Source organism: Myxine glutinosa, unplaced genomic scaffold (assembly GCF_964187855.1).
Source record: "Myxine glutinosa unplaced genomic scaffold, kmMyxGlut1.1 SCAFFOLD_719, whole genome shotgun sequence".
NCBI lineage: Eukaryota > Metazoa > Chordata > Myxini > Myxiniformes > Myxinidae > Myxine > Myxine glutinosa.
This window is the reverse complement of record NW_027616814.1, coordinates 76,139-98,592: the sequence shown is the minus strand read 5'-3', so window position 1 is coordinate 98,592 and position 22,454 is coordinate 76,139. Positions and strand designations below refer to the sequence as shown.

The following is a 22,454-nucleotide window of genomic DNA, read 5'->3' as shown; positions in this document are numbered from 1 at the left end:
GGGAGATGGAACAGTTTGTGGGAGAGCGAGATAGAACACAGAACTGTACACGGTGGAAAATACAGACAGCAGGCAGTGTAGAGGGACACGACGGGGAGACACATGGAAGAAGGACGAGAGCAAAGGGATCGGGAAATTCTGCATCTGAATGTATCGTATCTTCTCTATTTCTGATGAGATGAACGATGCTTTTTGTTTTGACTTGCAGGCCCCACATCACTCCTGCAAAAAATTACATCATAGATGTGATTGCAATGAACAAATAATGTGTAATCTGTGACAGATGATGGTTGAGTGTCAAATATCACCAAAAATAATGTGGAAAATCACTGGATGCAAAGTTGAGGGGGCTTCTTCATTCCTACCATTGATTTTTCTTTTCTTTTTTCCCCTCAATTCACACTTTGATGCCCATCACTGCTCCTCACCCCCTCCCACTCCCTCATCGCTTGTACCTCAATGTTTTGTCCTTCCAATTCTTAACACTCGACTAGATTCACTTGTGGTGTATTGATGTAATCGTTTACCTATTCCCCTTTTTATCGTCCGTCTATGTGAAATTGTTCCTTTCTGTCATTTATCTCCGACGTTGACTTTAGTATAAACAGATATAATAATTGTACATCACCACACACCAATATCATATATTTTACTCATTTTCCCAAATTGTAACTGAGATGTTGTAATACGATCTCTTGTCGCCTCTTTCAGGTTGCTTTGAAGTTGACAAAATCTGTGGGAGATGGAGACATTGTAAGTTTGTGTTTATATTGAGATATTGGTGTTTTTAACTGTTGAACTAACAACACAGTTTAACTTACCTCTGAACTGTCCTAGTAGAATCTTTGTCCGTTATACATCTTTGTCTCTTGGCTCCTGAGGCCGTGCATCTCTGTGTGAGAGTTACAATCTTGTGGTTTTGGTAATGGGGTGACCTAACCTGATTCCAGCTTATTGAAGGAATTTGTATAATTTTCTCTCTGTTTTCTGCTTTTATTTTTATTTTTTACAGATGTTGCATGAAGCACGCATAATGAAGAAGCTTCATCACTACAACATTGGTAAGTATGGATTTCACTCAAACTTATTGAAGTTTGATTGCAATATAATATATTTATATTATAATAATATGAATGCTTAGAATGAAATGCACCTCCTTAATATCAATTTCATTGACTTCAAGAATGAATTTGATCATGTTTATATAGCAGGCCTGTGGAAAATACTAAGATCTTATGGAATTACACAGAAGATGATCACTCCAACAAGCAAATTCTATAACCACTTTGCATACATTGTCATCCTGAACACCTCTTTATCACAGTGGTTCCCGGTAGAGTCTGGAGTTCACCAAGGTTGTATTATATCTCCTATCCACTTTCTGATTACAATCGACTGGATCATGAGGAATACCACATCATATAGACCTCGAGGCATCCAGTGGACCCTTTCCACCCAACCTGAAGATCGAGACTTTGCTGACGATTTTGCTGTTTTGTCATCAAGGGACACACATTTGCATGGACAATCTGACAGGCTAGCTATCCAGAAGAAGGACAGATCTTAATGTCCATACCACCAAGACAAAGGTGATGAACAGCAACACCGTACCTCCTGCATCCATTACTGTAAATGGAGAAGCCCGGGAGACTGTAGATGAGTTTACATACCGAGGCAGTCTAATCGGTAAAGACAATGGAGCCAAGAAAGACATCAAGTAAGAATCCGCAAAGCTTGCAATGCAATCGCTCAACTCTATTCTATTTGGAAGTCGAAGGAGTACAGCTTTTTTTTTTTTTTTTTTTTTGTATACAGAGTCGAGGCTCGTGAAAGAGCTAACATTTATCAAAGAAACAAATCAAACAAACAAGCAAACAAAGTATATAAAAAGGGGAGCGGTCGACAAGATGGGGAGAGAAGGGGAGGAAGCACACAAACACAACATTTGAGAGCAGGCTTTGCGCTTCGCTCAAGGTTTTTCACTTCACCTTAACCATTGTCACCGCATTCAGACGTGAATCTGGTGTGTGTGTGTGTAACGTGGCTTTTGAGTGGGAAATCTGCGGTTCGCCGGTTGGGAGCCGTGGAACATCCATACCCGAGGATGTGATTTCCCAGTCGCCTTGAGGGCACCTTTGTGCAGCTTTGGCCGCGTGACTGTGACTGTCATCCGAACGGTATTCTGATCTCGATTAGACATCGTTCTGACGATTGCTGGAGCTGATCGACTTTGGCTTGATGCCGGAATAGAGACATTGGGGAATGTTCTTCTTTTCACTCACTTGGAGCACAGTGAGTTATATTGTACGAACCTGATGGTACCATCATAGGAAATATATATTGGTTGTACAATTGATTACTATTGTTGTACTGTTATTCTTGTGTGATCTTGATACAATACTTGTTTGTTGGTAACAATTGGTGTGGTTTCACCATTGATCTTTGACATACAGAATAACACATCTTTCTGCCGTGACTCCTCTCGGGGCTCGGAGGTACACCGTGACCAGGGTTTGGGGAGGAGCACGTAACAGAAATTGGGGGCTCGTCCGGGATTAAATTGCCCAGCACTCTTCCGGGATAGAATACCTTAACATTCCCAAAATTCCCAAATTTGGAATTTTTCTAACATTCCAAAATTTTTTTAAAAAAAAATTGAAATATTTTGTGTGAAGGTTAACAGGTGTTCACTGATAGTCACCATGGTGTTTGACGCAGAAAAGTTTGCGGCGTCCCCTAATGAGGCACAGTTCCAAGCGTTAAAAAGATCGGAACTCTTGATATTGGCCAAACATTTTAACTTGGAGGTCCGAGTTAATATGAAGAAAGCAGAGATGCAGACATTGGTGGTAGAATCTCTGGTGGGACAAGGAACATGGAAAGAGGTAGCCTTGGATTGGTTACCAGAGGAAAAAAAAAATGTGGAGCTCCGGAAAATGGAGATGCAACTGCAGATCCAGGAAAGGTTAAAAGCAGAGGAAAGGAAAGCAGAAAAGAAAAGAGCAGGACAGGAACGAGAACTCGAGGAGAGAAGAGCAGAGGAAAGGAGAGCTGAAGAAGAAAGAAGAGCAGAGGTAAGAGCAGAGGAAAGGAGAGCCGAAAGGGAGTTAAAGTAACGTGGCATGGAGTGTCAGAAGGAACTTAAACTCAGGGAGCTGGAATTAATGGGAGAACGGAGAGAAGTAGTATCCATGCCGGCTAGTTCGACAACTAGTCAGAACACTTGGGATGTTGGTCGGCATGTGAGGCTGGATCCACCCTTCAATGAAAAGGAGGTAGCCAAGTTTTTTTTTACACTTTGAGAAAGTGGCTCAAATGCTAAAATGGCCTGTGGGGTCCTGGACTATGTTAGTGCAAAGTGTTTTGGTGGGAAAAGCTCAAGATATCTATTCGGCTTTACCGATTGACCAATGTGCAGATTATGAGAAAGTGAAGAAAGCCATTCTCAAAGCCTATGAAATGGTCCCTGAAGCTTACCGGCAAAAATTCAGTAATGCCAGGAAGAGGGAGAGTGAGACCCATGTGGAGTTTGCCAGAATGAAGGAAACCATGTTTGATCGGTGGTGTGACTCGAAGGGGATTTGGGAAGACTTCAACCTGTTGCGACAATTGATCTTGGTGGAGGAATTCAAACAGTGTGTCCACGCGGTCATTAAAGTACATCTGGATGAAAAGAAAGTACCAGAGTTGTATGAGGCAGCAACCGTGGCAGATGACTATGCCTTGACACACAGGATGGGGTTCCACAAGCCTAACCTCCCACCTAGAGTTAGCCAGGGGAGTTATGGTAAATCAAGGGCGGAGAACAAATATTCATGGAGGCGGCCTAGAGATGACTATGGGGACAAATCTGATACCGCGCATTTTATGGATCAGAAGACTACAGTTCCAAGACAGACTTGTCTTCCGGGGGGGCCCGAGGCAGACCACGAGTTTTTCCTCCGGGCCTACTTGCGCTTTTTGCAAGAAACCTGGGCATTTGATGTCCCAATGTTACGCCCTGAAAAGGAAAAATCAGGAGCGGAGTCAGACTAGTACAACTCCGAATGCATTGGCAAATGCGAGAAATCGTCCTTGGAGGACAGTGCCTTGTGAAGGTTCCCATGCCAAAGTTACGGCATCACAGAACGACCTTGTTCAAGCGGGTTACAAACCTTTTATTTCAGAGGAGTTTGTCACTGGATGGAGACTTAACGAACCAGAGACCTGTTAGGGTATTGAGGGACACAGGAGCACATCAATCTTTGATGCTTGAGGGCATTTTGCCATTGTCAGAGAAGACAGCAACTGGTGTTAGTGTTCTTTTACAGGGGGTTGATGGCTATGTTAAAGCTCCACTTCATGTCATCCATTTGAAGTCTGATTTGGTGTCAGGACCGGTCACCGTAGGTTTACAAGCCACTCATCCTGTAGAGGGAATCTCTTTTGTTGTCGGGAATGATTTGGCCAGTGGTCAAGTTTCTGATAATCCGATGTTTGTTGAAAAGCCTAGTATGGAAAATAACACCGCACAGTTAGAGCAGGAGATTCCGGGTATCTTCTCACAGTATTAGAAAAGCCTATTCTCACATCGCCCGTCTCCGTCCATCCCTCTCCTCCACAGCTGCAGAAACCCTCATCCACGCCTTCATCACCTCCCGTCTGGACTACTGCAATAGCCTCCTCTATGGTTCACCCTCAACAATCACCAATAAACTCCAATACATTCAGAACTCTGCTGCCCGTCTACTCACCCATTCCCGGACCCGTGACCACATCACCCCCGTCCTTTACAAGCTTCACTGGCTCCCCATCTCCCAGAGAATCCAGTACAAAATCCTCCTCTTGACCTACAAAGCCCTCCATAACCTGGCCCCATCCTACCTGGCTGACCTCTCCAGACACACTCCCACCCGCAACCTCCGCTCTGCTGGTACCAACCTTCTGACCCCCCAACCCCCCATCCAGACCAAATTCAAATCCTGGGGGGACAGGGCCTTCTCCATCGCTACTCCCACCCTCTGGAACTCGCTACCTCACACCATCAGAGACTCCTCCTCACTCACCACATTCAAAACATCACTAAAGACCCACCTGTTCAGCACTGCATTCAACATTCAACCCACAGCATTTAACCCCTGACTATCACTTCTCCTTCTCCCTCCTTTTGCTTTAAATATTTCCCTATTGATTCTTGTCTTTTTGCAATTGTTGTTTTCATGTTTTGTTATGCATTATGTTTTGCACTCTGTCAAAGCGCCTTTGGGCTTCTTGTAAAGCGCTATACAAAATAAATGAATTATTATTATTATTGTTATCTTTCCATCCTGTGCCGCGACTCGTGCTGTGGGTAGGAAGCGCTCAGAAGAGAAGGAGAAGGTACTGACGCGAGAAGGTACTGACGAGAAGGTACTGACGTCACGCTTTGCACAGGCACTTCTTGTCGAGTACCCTGAAACTAAGTGTCAGCACACACAAGTCATGGATGGAGGCAATGTTTGCAAGCTCTTTGTAGGTGAACTGAACTTTGACACAAGTGAAGATGTTCTGGACTCTATCTTTGGCAAATATGGACCACATTTGGAAGTGCTGCTGATAAAAGACAGGGAGACGCAAAAGTCGAGAGGGTTTGGCTTTGTCACGTTTGAAAACACAAAGGACGCCAAAGATGCAGGAAAGGATTTGGATGGTCGGACCATAAAAGTGGAGAAGGCAGGCCATGGGCGTCGTGGGGGCTACAGGGGAGGAAAACGTGGAGGTAGTTTCAGGGGTGGCTGTGGCTCCCGGGGTGGGAGTATTAATTTTGGTGGCGGCCGCAGTCGTGATTACTACGGAGGCTCCCAGCAGCAGCAGCAGCAGCAGCGCAGTTTTGGCAACACTCGATGGGATGACTATTACGGTGGTAGCCGAGATGGGGACCGCTACTCACGTGACTACAGCACCCGACTCAACAACCGTGATTATGATTTTTATGATCAAGAGAAGAGTTGGAAGCACTGAGTGCTCAGGAGCAGCCGAGCCAAGATTCCCACACGGATTAACCCATGAACTCCACGTTCCTAAATGCGTCCATGCAGTGAATACTTCCAGGCCTCACCACCCAACCACCATGAAACCTGGCTCTCAGCTCAGTCTCCTTCAAAAAGTGCTATAGATTTGCTTTGCTTTGGATTTTTGATCACAACCCCTTAACCTTCATTCAAAAAATGAAAAATAAAAACCAGAGGTTGATGAGATGGAGTTTGGCTTTGCAGGAGTTCAACTTGGAAATTGAGCATGTAAAGGGCAGGGACAATGTCGTTGCTGATGCTTTGTCCAGAATGAACCAACTTTGGAAATTTCTGCCGGTTGTTTGGAAGTTTTGTTGCTTTATTTTGGGGAATATTAATTATTGTTGCTCACGTGAATTGATAATTTGGGTGTGAGTTTTACTTTTGTTTGTTAAAAGAATTTTTGCCTGCAAAGAAAGTTTTCACTATGTTCAAACTTTCTTTCTTGAGGGGGGTTAGTGTTACGGATTCATCACTTCCGTTGTGGTTTTCATCCACTGTAAACATTTTTGATTCCATGTACTATTATTGTTGTCATTTGAGGGTAATAGATATTACTATTTTCAAAAGGTAAAAAAGTTAATGTTTTATATGAAACCGGAACCGGACGACGACGAAGAGGAAGGAGAGGAAGAGAAGGAGGAGCGAGTGAGTCGGAGAAGAAGCCTAGCTGCTTCGAGGTCTGGAGCGAACGATTGGCGAACGAGTCACGAGTGAACTTTGGGTTTCCCAGGAAAGGGATTCCTGCGACAGAGTTGTTATCGCTGTGACAGATCAACCTGCGTGTCAGATTTTGCTGTTGATTCCGAGGAGAATCATTGTCGTGCCGTTACGCATCGAGAACGGGCCGTCGGCCATTTTGACTCGCGTGCTTTGCGCTTTACTCAAGGTATTTCACTTCGGCTTCACCATTGTCACCACATTCAGACGTGAATCTGGTGTGTGTGTGTGTAACGTGGCTTTTGAGTGGGAAATCTGCGGTTCGCCGGTTGGGAGCCGTGGAGCATCCATACCCGAGGGTGTGATTTCCCAGTCGCCTTGAGGGCACCTTTGCGCAGCTTTGGCCGCGTGACTGTGACTGTCATCCGAATGGGATTCTGATCTCTATTAGACATCGTTCTGACGATCGCTGGAGCGGATCGACTTTGGCTTGGTGCCAGAATAGAGACATTGGGGAATGTTCTGCTTTTCGCTCACTTGGAGCACAGTGAGTTATATTGTACGAACCTGATGGTACCATCATAGGAAATATATTGTTACGGGACCGCGGCGAGGATGTTGTTTGCCGAGCGGATGGCCGCCGCGCCCGAACAGTTACCCCGACTAACCCGATTCCTGAATGTTGGCCGAATCGCGCCACAGATATTCAATGGGGAAAAGACTAAAACGAAGGATGTAAAGAAGAAAGAAAGACAAAGGGTAAGGAATACAAATATAATTTATTTACTATTTACACAATTGAAAGAAACCAAGGAAGAAGGAAGGATAAGAAAATAAAATACAGAAGAGGAAAGGTGACACAGTGAAATTCTAGCTTATCTATTACTGTCTTAATTAACCCAGGGACAGAACAAACAAAGACGGACTCACACGAATGGGGAATGGAGGCAGGAATGATTGGCTGGACCGGGAGGAAGGTTCAGCTCGGACCACAAGCTGGAAGGCTTGGCAGGGCGCACAGCAAGCCGGGCCTCGTCAGGCTGGGAGCGAGCAGGGTGACGTCGTGCACTTCTCTCAAGGCTTCCCCCGCGCACTTGTGTTAAAGGCTTCCCCCGCGCTTCTGTCGCACTTGTCTCAAGGCTTCCTTCTCGCTTCTCTTCCCTCCTCGCGCACACTTCTTTTAAAAAGGCTTCCGCGCGCTTCTCTTCCCTCCTCGCGCACTTCTCCTAAAACGGCTTCTGCGCGCGCTCTTTATAACGCCGCGGGCAAATCAAGCCGCCGGCCTCTAGAACACGTCCATCGGTGAGATCGCCCCGGCCCTCATGATTTGAACCCGTCACGCCAGACCCCCCACCAGCAGCGTTGGCTCCACCAAGCAGCTCCGACAAGTTACCCCGCGCACACGACAGGATCGGTGGCATCGGCGGCCGTCGAGGTCCAGCCCGACGTCCCGTGCGGGACCAAGCTCCAGCCAGCTCCGTGCCTGCCTCCCCCTCCAGCCACCCACCTCCTGTCATTCCTGCCTGCAATTTCCCCATTCGTGTACATGAGTTTGTTCTGTTTGTTTTGTCCCTGGGGATTTAGTTAAGCCTGTTTAGATAAGCTAGGAATTTTCACTGTGTCTCTAATATCTTCTGTATATTATTATCTTGCCAAAACGAAGTTTTTGCTAGATGTATCAGTCAGCTTGTATGTTTGTTTGTTTGTTTGTTATCTTGCCAAAACGAAGTTTTTGCAAGATGTATTAGTCAGCTTGTATGTTTGTTTTTTTGTTTGTTTTTTTGTTTTTTTGTTTTTTTGTTTGTGGTTAATCATTTTTTTTCCACGTTTAGATCACTCTGTAGAGCACAGTTATTATTGGAAACTCCTGTAACTTCGCATATCAGAGTCCTATAGAGATACCCTTCAGCACACAAAATTTTGAAGGTCAAGGTCAAAGGTCAAGGTCACTTTGTGGTCAATCATGGAGGTCGACGAAACCCTTATTTTTTGAGTAACTTTGATCGGATCGTCTCCAAACTTCATGGGAATCTAGTATATGGTCCGGCGCTCAGCTGATTAGTTTTTGGTGGCGATCGGCCTTGACCTTCATGGTTAGCGCTGGAGGTCGAAAATTATTGACCCCAAGGTCAAATGTTGAAACCCTTATTTTTTGAGTAACTTTGATCGGATCGTCTCCAAACTTCATGGGAATCTAGTATATGGTCCGGCGCTCAGCTGATTAGTTTTTGGTGGCGATCGGCCTTGACCTTCATGGTTAGCGCTGGAGGTCGAAAATTATTGACCCCAAGGTCAAATGTTGAAATCGTAGGTACCATATCTTCGCATATCTTCGCATGTAACTTCGCATATCAGAGTCCTATAGAGATACCCTTCAGCACACAAAATTTTGAAGGTCAAGGTCAAAGGTCAAGGTCACTTTGTGGTCAATCATGGAGGTCGACGAAACCCTTATTTTTTGAGTAACTTTGATCGGATCGTCTCCAAACTTCATGGGAATCTAGTATATGGTCCGGCGCTCAGCTGATTAGTTTTTGGTGGCGATCGGCCTTGACCTTCATGGTTAGCGCTGGAGGTCGAAAATTATTGACCCCAAGGTCAAATGTTGAAATCCTTATTTTTTGAGTAACTTTGATCGGATCGTCTCCAAACTTCATGGGAATCTAGTATATGGTCCGGCGCTCAGCTGATTATTTTTTGGTGGCGATCGGCCTTGACCTTCATGGTTAGCGCTGGAGGTCGAAAATTATTGACCCCCAAGGTCAAATTTTGAAATCGTAGGTACCATATCGAGTAATACCTCATATGAATGCCCTTGATGAGTGCTTCCCAGATCTGTAAACAGTTTGACGCTATGACGTCATTTGATGACGTCATGACGAAAAAACGGAATTTTCATGAAAAAATTATTTCCTCAGTTCTCATCAAAATCTTTCAATATTTCATGTGCGTTGGTCATGAAGACATACTATTCACCATACGAAATTATTAAGGTCAAGGTCAAATGGCAAGATACGGTTCACCCTGTGGGTGACATATGTTCATTTTTTTGTTTTTTTGTTTGTGGTTAATCATTTTTTTTTCACGTTTAGATCACTCTGTAGACCACAGTTATTATTGGAAACTCCTGTAGCTTCGCATATCAGAGTCCTATAGAGATACCCTTCAGCACACAAAATTTTGAAGGTCAAAGGTCAAAGGTCAAGGTCACTTTGCGGTCAATCATGGAGGTCAACGAAACCCTTATTTTTTGAATAACTTTGATCGGATCGTCTCCAAACTTCATGGGAATCTAGTATATGGTCCGGCGCTCAGCTGATTAGTTTTTGGTGGCGATCGGCCTTGACCTTCAAGGTCATTTTGAAGGTCATTCAATTGGGTCAATCATGGAGGTCAACGAAACCCTTATTTTTTGAGTAACTTTGATCTTATGATCTCCAAACTTGGTGGGTATATAGGGTGTGGTATGGCGCTCAGCTGATTAGTTTTTGGTGTCGATCGGCCTTGACCTTCAAGGTCATTTTGAAGGTCATTCAATTGGGTCAATCATGGAGGTCAACGAAACCCTTATTTTTTGAGTAACTTTGATCTTATGATCTCCAAACTTGGTGGGTATATAGGGTGTGGTATGGCGCTCAGCTGATTAGTTTTTGGTGTCGATCGGCCTTGACCTTCAAGGTCATTTTGAAGGTCATTCAATTTTGACCAAAAGGTAAAATTTTCAAGTTTCAGTTACCATATCGAGTAGTACCTCAAATTGAAGCCCTTGTTGAGTGCTTTCCAAACATATAACTAGTTTGACAATGTGACGTCATTTGACGGCGTTATGACGAAAAAACTGCACTTTTCATGTATATTGTATTGCTTTAGTTCGCATTGTTTAGGTCACTCTGTAGAGCACAGTTCCCTTTGGAAACTCTTGTAAGTTCGCATATCAGAGTCTTTTAGAGATACCCTTTAGCACACAAAATTTTGAAGGTCAAGGTCAAAGGTCAAGGTCACTTTGCGGTCAATCATGGAGGTCAACGAAACCCTTATTTTTTGAGTAACTTTGATCTTATGATCTCCAAACTTGGTGGGTATATAGGGTGTGGTATGGCGCTCAGCTGATTAGTTTTTGGTGTCGATCGGCCTTGACCTTCAAGGTCATTTTGAAGGTCATTCAATTTTGACCAAAAGGTAAAATTTTCAAGTTTCAGTTACCATATCGAGTAGTACCTCAAATTGAAGCCCTTGTTGAGTGCTTTCCAAACATATAACTAGTTTGACAATGTGACGTCATTTGACGGCGTTATGACGAAAAAACTGCACTTTTCATGTATATTGTATTGCTTTAGTTCGCATTGTTTAGGTCACTCTGTAGACCACAGTTATTATTGGAAACTCCTGTAACTTCGCATATCAGAGTCCTATAGAGATACCCTTCAGCACACAAAATTTTGAAGGTCAAGGTCAAAGGTCAAGGTCACTTTGTGGTCAATCATGGAGGTCGACGAAACACTAATTTTTTGAGTAACTTTGATCGGATCGTCTCCAAACTTCATGGGAATCTAGTATGTGGTCCGGCGCTCAGCTGATTAGTTTTTGGTGGCGATCGGCCTTGACCTTCATGGTTAGCGCTGGAGGTCGAAAATTATTGACCCCAAGGTCAAATTTTGAAATCGTAGGTACCATATCGAGTAATACCTCATATGAATGCCCTTGATGAGTGCTTCCCAGATCTGTAAACAGTTTGACGCTATGACGTCATTTGATGACGTCATGACGAAAAAACGGAATTTTCATGAAAAAATTATTTCCTCAGTTCTCATCAAAATCTTTCAATATTTCATGTGCGTTGGTCATGAAGACATACTATTCACCATACGAAATTATTAAGGTCAAGGTCAAATGGCAAGATACGGTTCACCCTGTGGGTGACATATGTTCATTTTCTTATCTTTCCTTCTCCTTGGTTATTTTGAGCCTGTAAATAGTAAATAAATTTAGTAGTATTTGCCAACCTTTTCGTCTCCTTCCTCTTCACATCCGTGTCGCTTTTGTCTACTTTTGGGTCCGGCATCTACTTTTCCGGCATCTACTTTTGGGTCCTCGGCATCTACTTTTGGGTCCTGGGCATCTACTTATGGTTCCTTAGCATCTACTTTTGGGTGTTCAGCGTTGTCTTTTGGTCCTCAACAGCTTGGGGTCATAGAGTCTCTTCAAGAGTAGGCCATTGGGTGCTGGTACCCTTGGCGGGTAAAGTCCCTGCTCACAGTTAGCTGTATAATCGGTATACCACTTCACTCAGGTGGATAGTCAAGTGAAAATCGCATGACTGGTACCCACCAAGTTAGGTCGTGCCTAAGTCGACGTAGGTGCGAATATACCTGGAACGAGTCATGTCGGTCTCCCATCTTGTCCACCCAGGACGCATCGTTCATCCGCACACTCCACCTCCCCAACCACCAGATTTTCTCACCCCAGCCCCACAAACCACGCTCCTTTGTGATGCGTTCAAAGGAGGCCAGCTAATTACACAAACGGAACGAGCGGGATGCAAACACTCTGCTAATCTGCCAGCGAGCTCCATTGCTACCCCTCCACGTGCAAAGCGCCAGCCCCACCGCGGCCATTCTGCGAAACCTCAAATGGCGCCCTTTATCCTGTCAAGGCTCAAACGCACACAAAGGGCCTTCCCCATTACAATTCGCCAACGATAACGAGGCACTGAAAGAGCGACGCGTCCAAACACTGAGCCATTCACCCCCGGAATGTTGCGGGTAACGCGAAATCGTAAGAAATTCACAGTAACGCGGATGCTGAGACTCGCTGAGAATATGACCTTCCTTTGCGATCTCTGCTCCGCTTATTTGGCTCTTCCTGGTGTCCTGGTGCTTCCCGGACATGGCGTTGCATCAACGAGCCCACTATCCTTGTAAGGGGGGGGGGGGGGGATACGCTCCACAATGATGTCTCGAAAAGAGCAGGCCATTGTGGTCCACGCCCTTGGCCAAATTCCCCACTTCCTGAACCAGAGGCTTTGGGAAGAATTGCGCCAATTCCATGCACTTTACGGATCGCCATCCTCGTGAAGCATATCAGGAACGTAGGTTTGACAAGGTGTGCTCACCCGAAGTTGGGGAGAATAAAGGGGGTTATAGCGTCTCGAAGAGTAGGCCATTGGGTGCTGGTTGCCTTGGAGGGTAAAGTCCCTGCTCACAATTACCTGTATAATCGGTACCAGCATGCCAGGAAGAAGTGGCAATGCTGGGAAGTGGAGATGGCACAGATATATTGGGTCAATGACCAAATTCCAAATTTCTTCTCCAACCGATATGGGGCACGGCATCAATTGCACAGTCACGTCCTCAGTAGATTATGTTACATTAAGCCCTGTATACATCTATTTCTAAAGTCAGTGTGGACGTGATTCAACCTCTTGAACATCTAGGCCTCATTGTCAGTCATGATCTTTCCTGAGCTGACCACATAGCAAAGATGGCCTCCAAATCCTTCCTATGTCAATCAAAGTCTGTCCTTAGAAACGTCACATGTACTCGGTCTATAAAGCTTTTTTTCTCCCCAGCTCAATGGAGTACTGCTCCCCGCTATGGGCTGGCGTCTCTGCATCACACCTGTCTCTCCTGGATTCTGTGGAAGAAGGTAATGTGTTGCTGAATTATAAGGCTCTCAACATTAATGGAATCTCCCATGATGAAGCCAAAGCACAAGGTCTGTTGCTTTCACATTGCAGACCGGTAGGTGGTCTCTGTTTTCCACCGTATCAGCCTTGCCCTTGAAGAAAAAAAGAATGTTGGCCAGTGTAAGGTGGTCATAAACAAACAAATGAAAAATCACTCATGGAGCGACACTTGGCAAAACAGGACAAAGTAGAATGGCACTCAGTAGGGCATCCTTTTAACCTCAACAATAACTGGTGGTTGAATTCAGTCACCTGATATGCAAATCGCCTTCAAAGTTTAAGTCAACCGGATGAAAATTGACAATTTTAGAAATTTGGCCTATGTTGACCTTTTGGCCCATGCTGATCTCAAAAATAGTTAGTGGTTGAATTCAGTAAGCCGATATGTAAATCCTATTCAAATTTCAAGTCAATCGGATGAAAATTGAGGATTTTAGAAATTCAAAAAAGTGGTTGACCTTTTGACCTCAAAAATAGATAGGATTTTGCCGGACCACAAACCCTACCATTTGGTGAAGTTTCATGAAGATCGGTTAAAACCTGTAACCTGTAGGCAAGTATAAGTGAGCGGACAGACAAACACACAAACAGGAGTGAGCAACATACTTGCAAAAAAATTTTTTTTTTTTTGCCAAGTAAAAAATCACTCCTGTCTGAAGGAAGCGGTTCAGTTTGGCATGTTTAATATGAAATAGGTAGGGCCTAGAAACGAACGAAAACCATTAGAATTACTCTAGAATTAAACGTGGTGGGTTAGAAAGGTTCCTCTTCTTCATTTTGTTGTGCTTCCTGCAGGAATATTTGGGGGACAGAGCACAGACAAAGCTGGGAGAGGAGTCGGTAAAAGACAAAAAGACCACCAACCTGCCTGCGGTGAGCGAGTGAAAGGCCCTCGGAGTTAGCTTCATCGCGGGAGATTCCAATGATTCTGAAAGCTTTGGTTTCAACAGCGTGAAGCCGAGCTAGGTGTGAGGCAAGAGCACCGGCCCAGAGGGGGGAACAGTATTCCATTGAGCTGCGGATGAAAGCCTTGTATGTGGTGAGGAGCTCAAGGTGAAAGCCTTGTATGTGGTGTGGTGAAGCCTTGTATGTGGTGAGGTGAGGAGCTTCGCATGACGGAGGATGCCCAGTCGGCGACTGTCTTTGGAGGTCAGCTTGGAAATGTGGTTTTCCCAGGAAAGATCATGGCAGATAGTGAGACCCAAAAGCATGAGTGACAGAACTTCTTGGAGAGGATTGTTGAGAAAGTGAAATTTTCTCTAAATTTCGATGTTCGTCAATGCTGAGAATGCGAACGGCAAATTTGATTGGTTAAGATGGCATAAATTTTGGCCAAGTACAGTACTGCTAAACTGGAGTTAATGGGAAGTGTCAAGAAGGTGATATTTGTTCCACAGTGTTTTCATAAATAATTCAATTGAAATAAAATAAAGATATTAAAGGTTGTAAAAATAATCCCGGAAATTAACCGCCCTTTATGCACCGTCTTTCACACCACTTTATTTAACGTGTTCCATTATTATCCATGCCTGTTGTTTGTCTCATTTATGACATCCCTAAAAACAGGTTTTCCTGTTATGAATGATTTTCAATTCTGTTGGACTGCCAAACATGCAGACAGACAAAAACAATTATCTTATTCCTCTGTGTGCATGTGAGTTTGGGACAAGTCTCCATACAATTTGCAAACTTCAGAGCCAATGTCCTACTAAACTGCAAGCTTGTGTTCCAATTTGTTCCGATTAGTGTTCTACAATATAACATTGAATTGAATCAAGTGACTCCTCGATCACAGAATGACATCTGTAGACAGACAGACAGACACAGACTAACCCAATTGCTTAACCCCGTTTTGTGCTTCGTGCGCGGAGAAACAATAGCTCCATCATATCATCTCCATTTTTCTTCTTCATTCATTCACAAAATGGGAAAATGTTTGCAACAAATCCATACAATGAAAATAATCTTCAGAATGTCCCGATCAGATCGAGTGTTCAATGGCAGTGAGAGCTATGGTTCTGACATCATCAGGTCGCCTGGGAGATATTCCATAGTAAGTCATACGTGACAAAACTGCCCTGCTGACTTTCAAATTATTCTTTTTACCTTCGCCTGAGGAGACAGTATTGAATTTGAGTCCGTTTGTTTGTTTGTTTGTCCACACAGAATAAATACGATTTTCTCTGCAACCGTTGGTCCGATTGACAGGAAATTTTCACCATCAGTGCAACTGCAGCTGTATAATTATTTAATGATAATTATAACGTCATAGGTCACGTGGTATGGGCGTCATCTTGGAAAAACAGAAAAACTTTGTACCTCTATATCTCCGAAAGCGCTGAATAGAAAAAAATTTACAGGCTCATTGTAAAGAACTCTCCATGGGGAATAAAATATGTTCATGATGATGTCATAGGTGCCTCGATTATGACGTCATCATTCAACAAGCCATATTTGTTTTAACACAAAAGCCTTAAAAACCACTGAAAACGTCCTGGCAAGGGTCTGCAATCTCTGATTGCTCTCTCTAGTTTTTTTTTTTTTTAAATATTGAAGGCTCCACTCACGGACTATATAATCCTCATCGAGGCCAGGCCTTAAATAAAATAACTGCATAAAGAGATATGAGAGAGAGAGAGAGAGAGAGAGAGAGACAGAGACAGAGACAGAGACAGAGACAGAATGTAAAGGTGAGGAGTGAAAATGAGGAAGAAAAGTGTATGATGTTTGCTTGCGAGAAAGGGATTGAAGCTGGCCCGGTAGCTATAGTTTCAGTGAGACAGAAAGTAAGACCAGCAATCCTGACACGGAGTGTGTTAGATGGTTCCGGGCACCACTTCAACGCTCCTAAGTCAGAGCGGTAGTACTACCCTGGGCAGTTGCCGTCTTCAAGCAACTTCCTAAAAAACCGGTCCAACCAGATGGGTGTTTTTTTTAGTAGACTCCATCTCCTTACGGATGGCCGGCGTTGGCTCACGAAGGAAGCTCATCCGCCCGTTAACAGGTATTGTTTTTAGTCCTGCAGGGTGTCAGACACCCTCCCCACTGGTGAGGGTAGTCGGTGTAGTCGCAGACGACCTGACCATGCGGCAGATAGCACTGGGTTGCATGTGTATAAGTGGCAGTTAAAAAAGAGATTTTGTCCCGCTGACTGTGGATAGATGAGTGATGTTGCAAGATGGCGTCACTGATACCAGGAAGTTACATCACTCCCTGCAAGGTCACTGGGCGGTGTGCATCTGAAGTCAGGGCCAGCATTGCCCACAATCTCTGTCTGCATGCGTGTGCGTGTTTTGTGTAGCAAGCTCCTCTGTCAGTCTGGCATCCTGTTTAAAAAATAATAATAATAAAATAAATCCCCAAAAATGATGTGTTGTATTTCCAGGATATTGATTTTGGATACTTTACATTTTGTAACCTTATTTGATGCATTGGCAAGTAAAGAGTACGCTTGAGCAGAATGCAAAAAAGAGAGAGGGAGTCAAAAAAAATTGTCCCTCCCTAATCCAATCTTCTTACTTGCAGGGCACTGTATTTCCTCCCCTACTCTCTCTCTCTCTCTCTCTGTCTGTCTCTCTCCTCTTTCCTTGTTCATTCTTTCCGTTGCCTACCATGTCCAACTGTTGCCCCACATCACGTTGCCCATCCATTAGCCTTGATCTTGTAAAGAACAAAAGAACAGATAATGATACAAGTACCAATGAACGAGACCTCAAGTGTCCAGATTGCTGTACATTTGAAGTCGTTTCCAAAATTTTCTGTGGTGAGGGAGTTGGGGTGGAGGGGAGGGGGGGGGTCGCAGACAATCCGTTCCTCCTTAGCAGGCTGACTTGCTTCGATTGCAAAGGTTAGTGGTAAAGGGTCCAATAACATGCTGAGAAACACATTTACAATCACATTTATCTCAAATTTTTGCACATTGTGTCACAACAAACGAAAATACATAATTAACATTTTATTGGCTCTTCCTGGAGAATGCATTAAAACCAAATCATGAGAGGGTAAAGAAGTAAGAGTTCAGTCAAGGCAGAAGCAAAACAAATGAAATATCTACAACAGAGAAGTTGTTTTTGGAAGTTGCAAACTTGTAAACGTAAGCACTGGCCCCAGTGGTCCCAACTGAAGTGCAGCCAAAGGTTGATGCCTCCCGATGCCACCCCATTTCGAGTCCATCAACAATTCTCCTTAATAAGTGTCATTATAAAGGCAATCGGAGCAGTGGGATGAGCAAGGCAGAGATGGTTCAATCCAAGTGAGGTGGCACTCGCATTGAGACAAACTTGGACACTGGACTCATTCGGCGAGACCGATGGCGGGATTTCTTTTTCCTGGAAACTCAAAAATAGCACATTTTCCTCTAACATACTAGTTTTGGAACATTTCAAGCAAAGCCATGAAACCCCACAAGATGTATGCTTACTTCCAATGATAACTATTATTGGCACTGGCACTGAGGGCTGTGGAGGAGATAGAAACAAACAGGGCGACCCTGAGAGGTGGAAAGATGCGTCGATCCCACAGCTAAAGAGGTGGTGGGTGGGGGTAAAATCATCCCCATTGAAGTCCTTGCTAGCATCACAGCGAGCATGTGGTGAGCCTGCTATGCACCAGTGTATACGATGTTCATCAGATTGACCTTCCCATTTTCTCATGCAGTAGTACAGCTCGTCATATCATAATCATGCGCTCGATGATTTCATTGGTCCGTTTTACTGAAATGAAAGGAGGAAGTGAACAAGGATTTGCATGCTACTTGCCACACGAGTAGAAGCACTTCATATCGCTGCAGTATACTTCAATTTACAACCCCGACTGCAAGTTTGGCTTCCATTTAAACCTTCATGAAAAGATGATGAGGATTGAGAGAGTGTGGCACCAATTTTGACTCAATTTAAATACAGGTCCACATAAATCACAACTCTAAAGTCATCAGACGCCGTACGTCTGACCTTTGGGTTGCTAAGGTGGCTTCTTCTTTCGTATGCAGCACATCTTCCCTATGCAGCTGCACCCGCAACATCATTTGCTGGGGGTGCAGCTGTGCCACTGATGCAATACACCCTGTAGCTTAGTGTACCCTGCAGGATGGCCCAGAGGTACGCGCACTTGCCTCCAAGCTGTCTAGCTCGAGTTTGAATCCCGACCTAGCTATAAACTAGGTCACCCTGGTGTTTTACAGGTAAAGCGATTCATCAATGTCCCTTTGAATGGACGTTAAACTTGGTGTCACATCTGCTGGCATTAATTGGTGGTTGTCAAAGATCCCACGGTGTCCTTCATGAGCTGTGGGAAAGCTATCGCTGGCACCATGAACAAATTCCAAATTCCGGCCCTGACCTACAGAGGGCATTGCATCAGCGGCACAGCCGTGCCCTCAGCCATGACGCTGCTCCGCAACCTTGTGCTGCATCTCAAAGAAGAAGATTTTCTCTAAAAGAGTATTCCATTATGAGCCAATAACCTGGCAAAATTATCTGCCTGTGAATCTTAGAGAAACTTGTTGAGTTCCATAATATTAGGCTGATGGTAAGAATGGAGTTAGTACGAAGAAAACAAGTTACAATAGTATGTATAAAGCACAGGTATTATCAATCGGGCAAATGACATTCTCCTGTATTTGTTTTAACCCTCAAGTTTCTTAAACAAGTGTATGATTAATCAAACATCCACAACACAACTTTCTGCTCAAAATATCATGATACACAAAGAAAAATCACAACACAGAGATCAAGAAGGCAGAGAAAATAAAGGAAAACTGACAAATTAATCAATACATTCTCAGATGTAACACCATTGACTTCTGAATGGACCCAAGCAAGCAGAGGCATGCAGCAGACGCCCTCTAGTGTTGAACACCAAGCATCAATAACAGGAAATGGATTTCAGTGTGTATACCACGAAAGTCGAAGTACTTAAAATCTTATAAATCCAAAATCAACAGGAATGGCACTCAGTAGAGAGCATACCTCCACCTGGTTGGCCATATCGCTCCCATAATCACTTAAAATTTTTACTAGCTGGATCCGGATCCAGATCTTCACCAAAATTGAATCGATTCTTCCTTGTAACACAAACAACCTGTCCAACAAGTTTCGTCCAAATTCATCCATAACTTTTTGAGATATCCTGCTATGTATCGTTTTTGGCCCTATCTCCCAAAGGTGAAGAATCACTTAAAAAATTAAATAATTCTCATATCCCTATCCATATTCAGATCTTCACCAAAATCTAATCAAATCGTCCTTGTGAGACACCAAACCTATCCACCAAGTTTCGTCCAAAACCGTCCACAACTTTTTGAAATATCCTGCTATGTATCGTTTTAGCCCTATCTCCCAATGGTGAAGAATCACTTAAAAACTTCTAGTAGCCGGATCCGAATCCGAATCTTCACCAAAATCGAATAATTTTGTCCTCGTCACATACACGACATCTCTGCCAAATTTCGTCCGAATCCGTCCACAACCTTTTGAGATATGTTCACAAACAACGGACAAACAAACAGACAGATAGACAGGGATGAAAACATAACCTCCATCCACCTTTGGTGGCGGAGGAAATAAACAGGCACAGGTAAAATATGCCCATCTCGGGCTGATGAACTCTTAACAGAGCAAAACGGTGCCACAGATGGCTTGCCCGCTGAGAAAATTTCACCGATTGAAAACAAACACCAGTATCTATCTCCAGAAGGAGCGAGTCAGAATTTACCAGCCATTTTAAGCTGATATACAGGTAAACTATTGATCAATTGAAAGGAAACATCCAATTAGATACACAGTAGATAAGACTTACCACGAGGCTCGACCTCGATGTGGCTGCCAACCAGGCAATCTTTAAGCTCCACACCAGCACCCAGTACTGCACCTTCACAAAGCACACTTCCTTGTATGTTGCAGCTGCAGGGAACAATGCAATGGACAGCTTGCAACTCACCTTCCTGGTTAAGCGGCCCGACAACTTTGACAATGGAGACTTTCATTGTGGAATGGTTTTCAGGTAGGGGCCAAGTTCTAATAGTGAGGGCCGCACGGCCCCAGGCCTGACCCCTCTCCAATAGTGACACGATGCATGACGATAGAGCTCGTAATCTTGCTCCGCAGCCGGACGACACAGTAGTCACCCACCACGCTGCGCTTAACAGATGTGCGCTCCTCCACCTGCGTCTCTCGCCCAACCATGCTATCCGCACCCACCTTTGGAGGGGATAGTAAAAGCACAAGTAATTAATAAAAATAAATCGAGGAACCTTGTCATCAATATTTTCCCCAATTATACACATTTTTGTATTTCCCTCTTCAGATGAGACATTGTGGCATAATCGCTAGCACATCCATTCCAAGTCTGGTAGGTCGACGCTTCAATTCCGACTCAGACCAAGTCATACCAAAGACATTATAAATTATACACTTGATGCTCAACATTTAAAGGACAGAGCATGGACAAAGCTCACGGGTTGGTATCCCATGGGGATGGGGGAATTGTTCTCAATTAACCCTCTGATGGCAGAGAGAATAAATAGCACCGCAAAGTGGGCGTAACCCCTCAGCCCATGCATGGTGGAAAACAATTTCAAGATGGCTGCCGTGGCGGCCATATTGAAAATCGCAGCGCGCCCATTTTCGAAAGGAAACTTCCTCTACTCAACCCCAACACACACTGCAAAAATGGATTTAATCGGACAAGCCATTCTGCTCGAAATTGACGGAAACCAATTTCAAGATGGCTACCGTGGCGGCCATATTGAAAATCGCAGCGCACCCATTTTCGAAAGGAACCTTCCTCTACCCAACCCCAACACACACTGCAAAAATGAATTTAATCGGACAAGCCATTCTGCTCGAAATTGACGGAAACCAATTTCAAGATGGCTACCGTGGCGGCCATATTGAAAATCGCAGCGCGCCCATTTTCGAAAGGACCCTTCCTCTACCCAACCCCAACACACACTGCAAAAATGAATTTAATCGGACAAGCCGTCCTTGAAATTGACGGAAACCAAAAGTTGACGGACGCCCCCGACGACAATACCCCTTAGCCCAATTTGGGCTGAGGGGTGAAAACCACCTAACAAAGATAGATAGCATCGCTGGTACCCAGAATGCATGACGTGGAAGTTACATCATGCTCAGTGACTTTTTTTTCTGAAGCTAATTCCATTGCTGTCTCCTGTGCGTGTGATTGTTCCTCCATAAGCCTTAGACAGTGTAGAAAAAAATACGACAAAAAAGAAGCAATTTGCAGACCTGCTTCTTTAAAAGGTGGGAAAGCACTGTGGTCAAAATGTCTCCTGGATGTCTAGATAACATGTCGAGACAACCTTTGTTCTATACAAGATAGCCTGCATACAATGGGAAACCTTTGACTTATCAACTTCCTTAACTCCGACAGAGTTGAGCTCCATGGCCTGTATATTCACCATTGGATAACAGCGTTTCCAACCTTCACTCAACTGTCAAAGGCATGTCTAATTATTTAATGATGTGCAATATACGGTACATGACATGTTGGGGTGCGGGGAGGGATTATACACTTACGAACTATGTCCTACATGACACAAAGAAAACTAGAATATAGAAATAGACATCTACCGATGGATATGCCTCCACCCACATTAAATGTGAACCCATTGTTACGTTTGACCTCAACTAAAGGTCACATGAGAGAGCGTGAGAGAGAAAAGAAAGATAAGTACAAGATAGGACAACATCAGATGCTTCCAATTTGAGTTATGATCTGCAAAATTGTTTTTCAAAGGGCAGATGACCTTTGACATGTTTAACCCAAAATTGAATCGGTTCATCTTTGCACTACAGTCCATACTTGTGCCAAGTTTGGTAGAGATTTTTTCGGTGTAAATAAGTTCTCAGATCCGGATCTGGGTTTGGATCTTCACCAAAAATAGCATTCTCGGATCCGGATCTTCACTAAAATCTAATCAATTCGTGATTGTCACACACCCAAACTGCCCACCAAATTTCATCCAAATATGTCCACAACTTTTGGAGATCCTGCACACAAACAAACAAACAGGAAATATGTCGTACATAGCACGATACTTGCGAAATCCATAAAATAAG

At 44.0% G+C, this 22,454-nt stretch overlaps 1 protein-coding gene and 1 long non-coding RNA gene across 3 annotated transcripts in view; one reads left to right on the top strand and one right to left on the bottom strand.

Moving 5' to 3' along the window:
* The window catches only part of LOC137433510 (uncharacterized), a 40,924-nt gene extending 35,634 nt beyond the window's left edge, over positions 1-5,290 (top strand). For both annotated transcript variants that reach the window (XM_078768935.1, XM_078768936.1), the window contains exons 11-13: positions 712-753; positions 1,013-1,061; positions 4,604-5,290. In XM_078768935.1, coding sequence (XP_078625061.1) covers positions 712-753; positions 1,013-1,061; positions 4,604-5,121 — 609 coding nt within the window. In that variant the 3' untranslated portion in view covers positions 5,122-5,290. The remainder of the gene's footprint in view (positions 1-711; positions 754-1,012; positions 1,062-4,603) is intronic.
* Positions 5,291-17,314: 12,024 nt separating this feature from the next.
* Positions 17,315-20,690, bottom strand: LOC144889084 (uncharacterized). The gene is made up of 3 exons (XR_013621585.1): positions 20,422-20,690; positions 20,170-20,273; positions 17,315-18,086 (listed from the first exon to the last, which is right to left on the bottom strand). It is a non-coding gene; the product is annotated as an uncharacterized LOC144889084 (long non-coding RNA).
* Between the last annotated feature and the right edge of the window lie 1,764 nt (positions 20,691-22,454).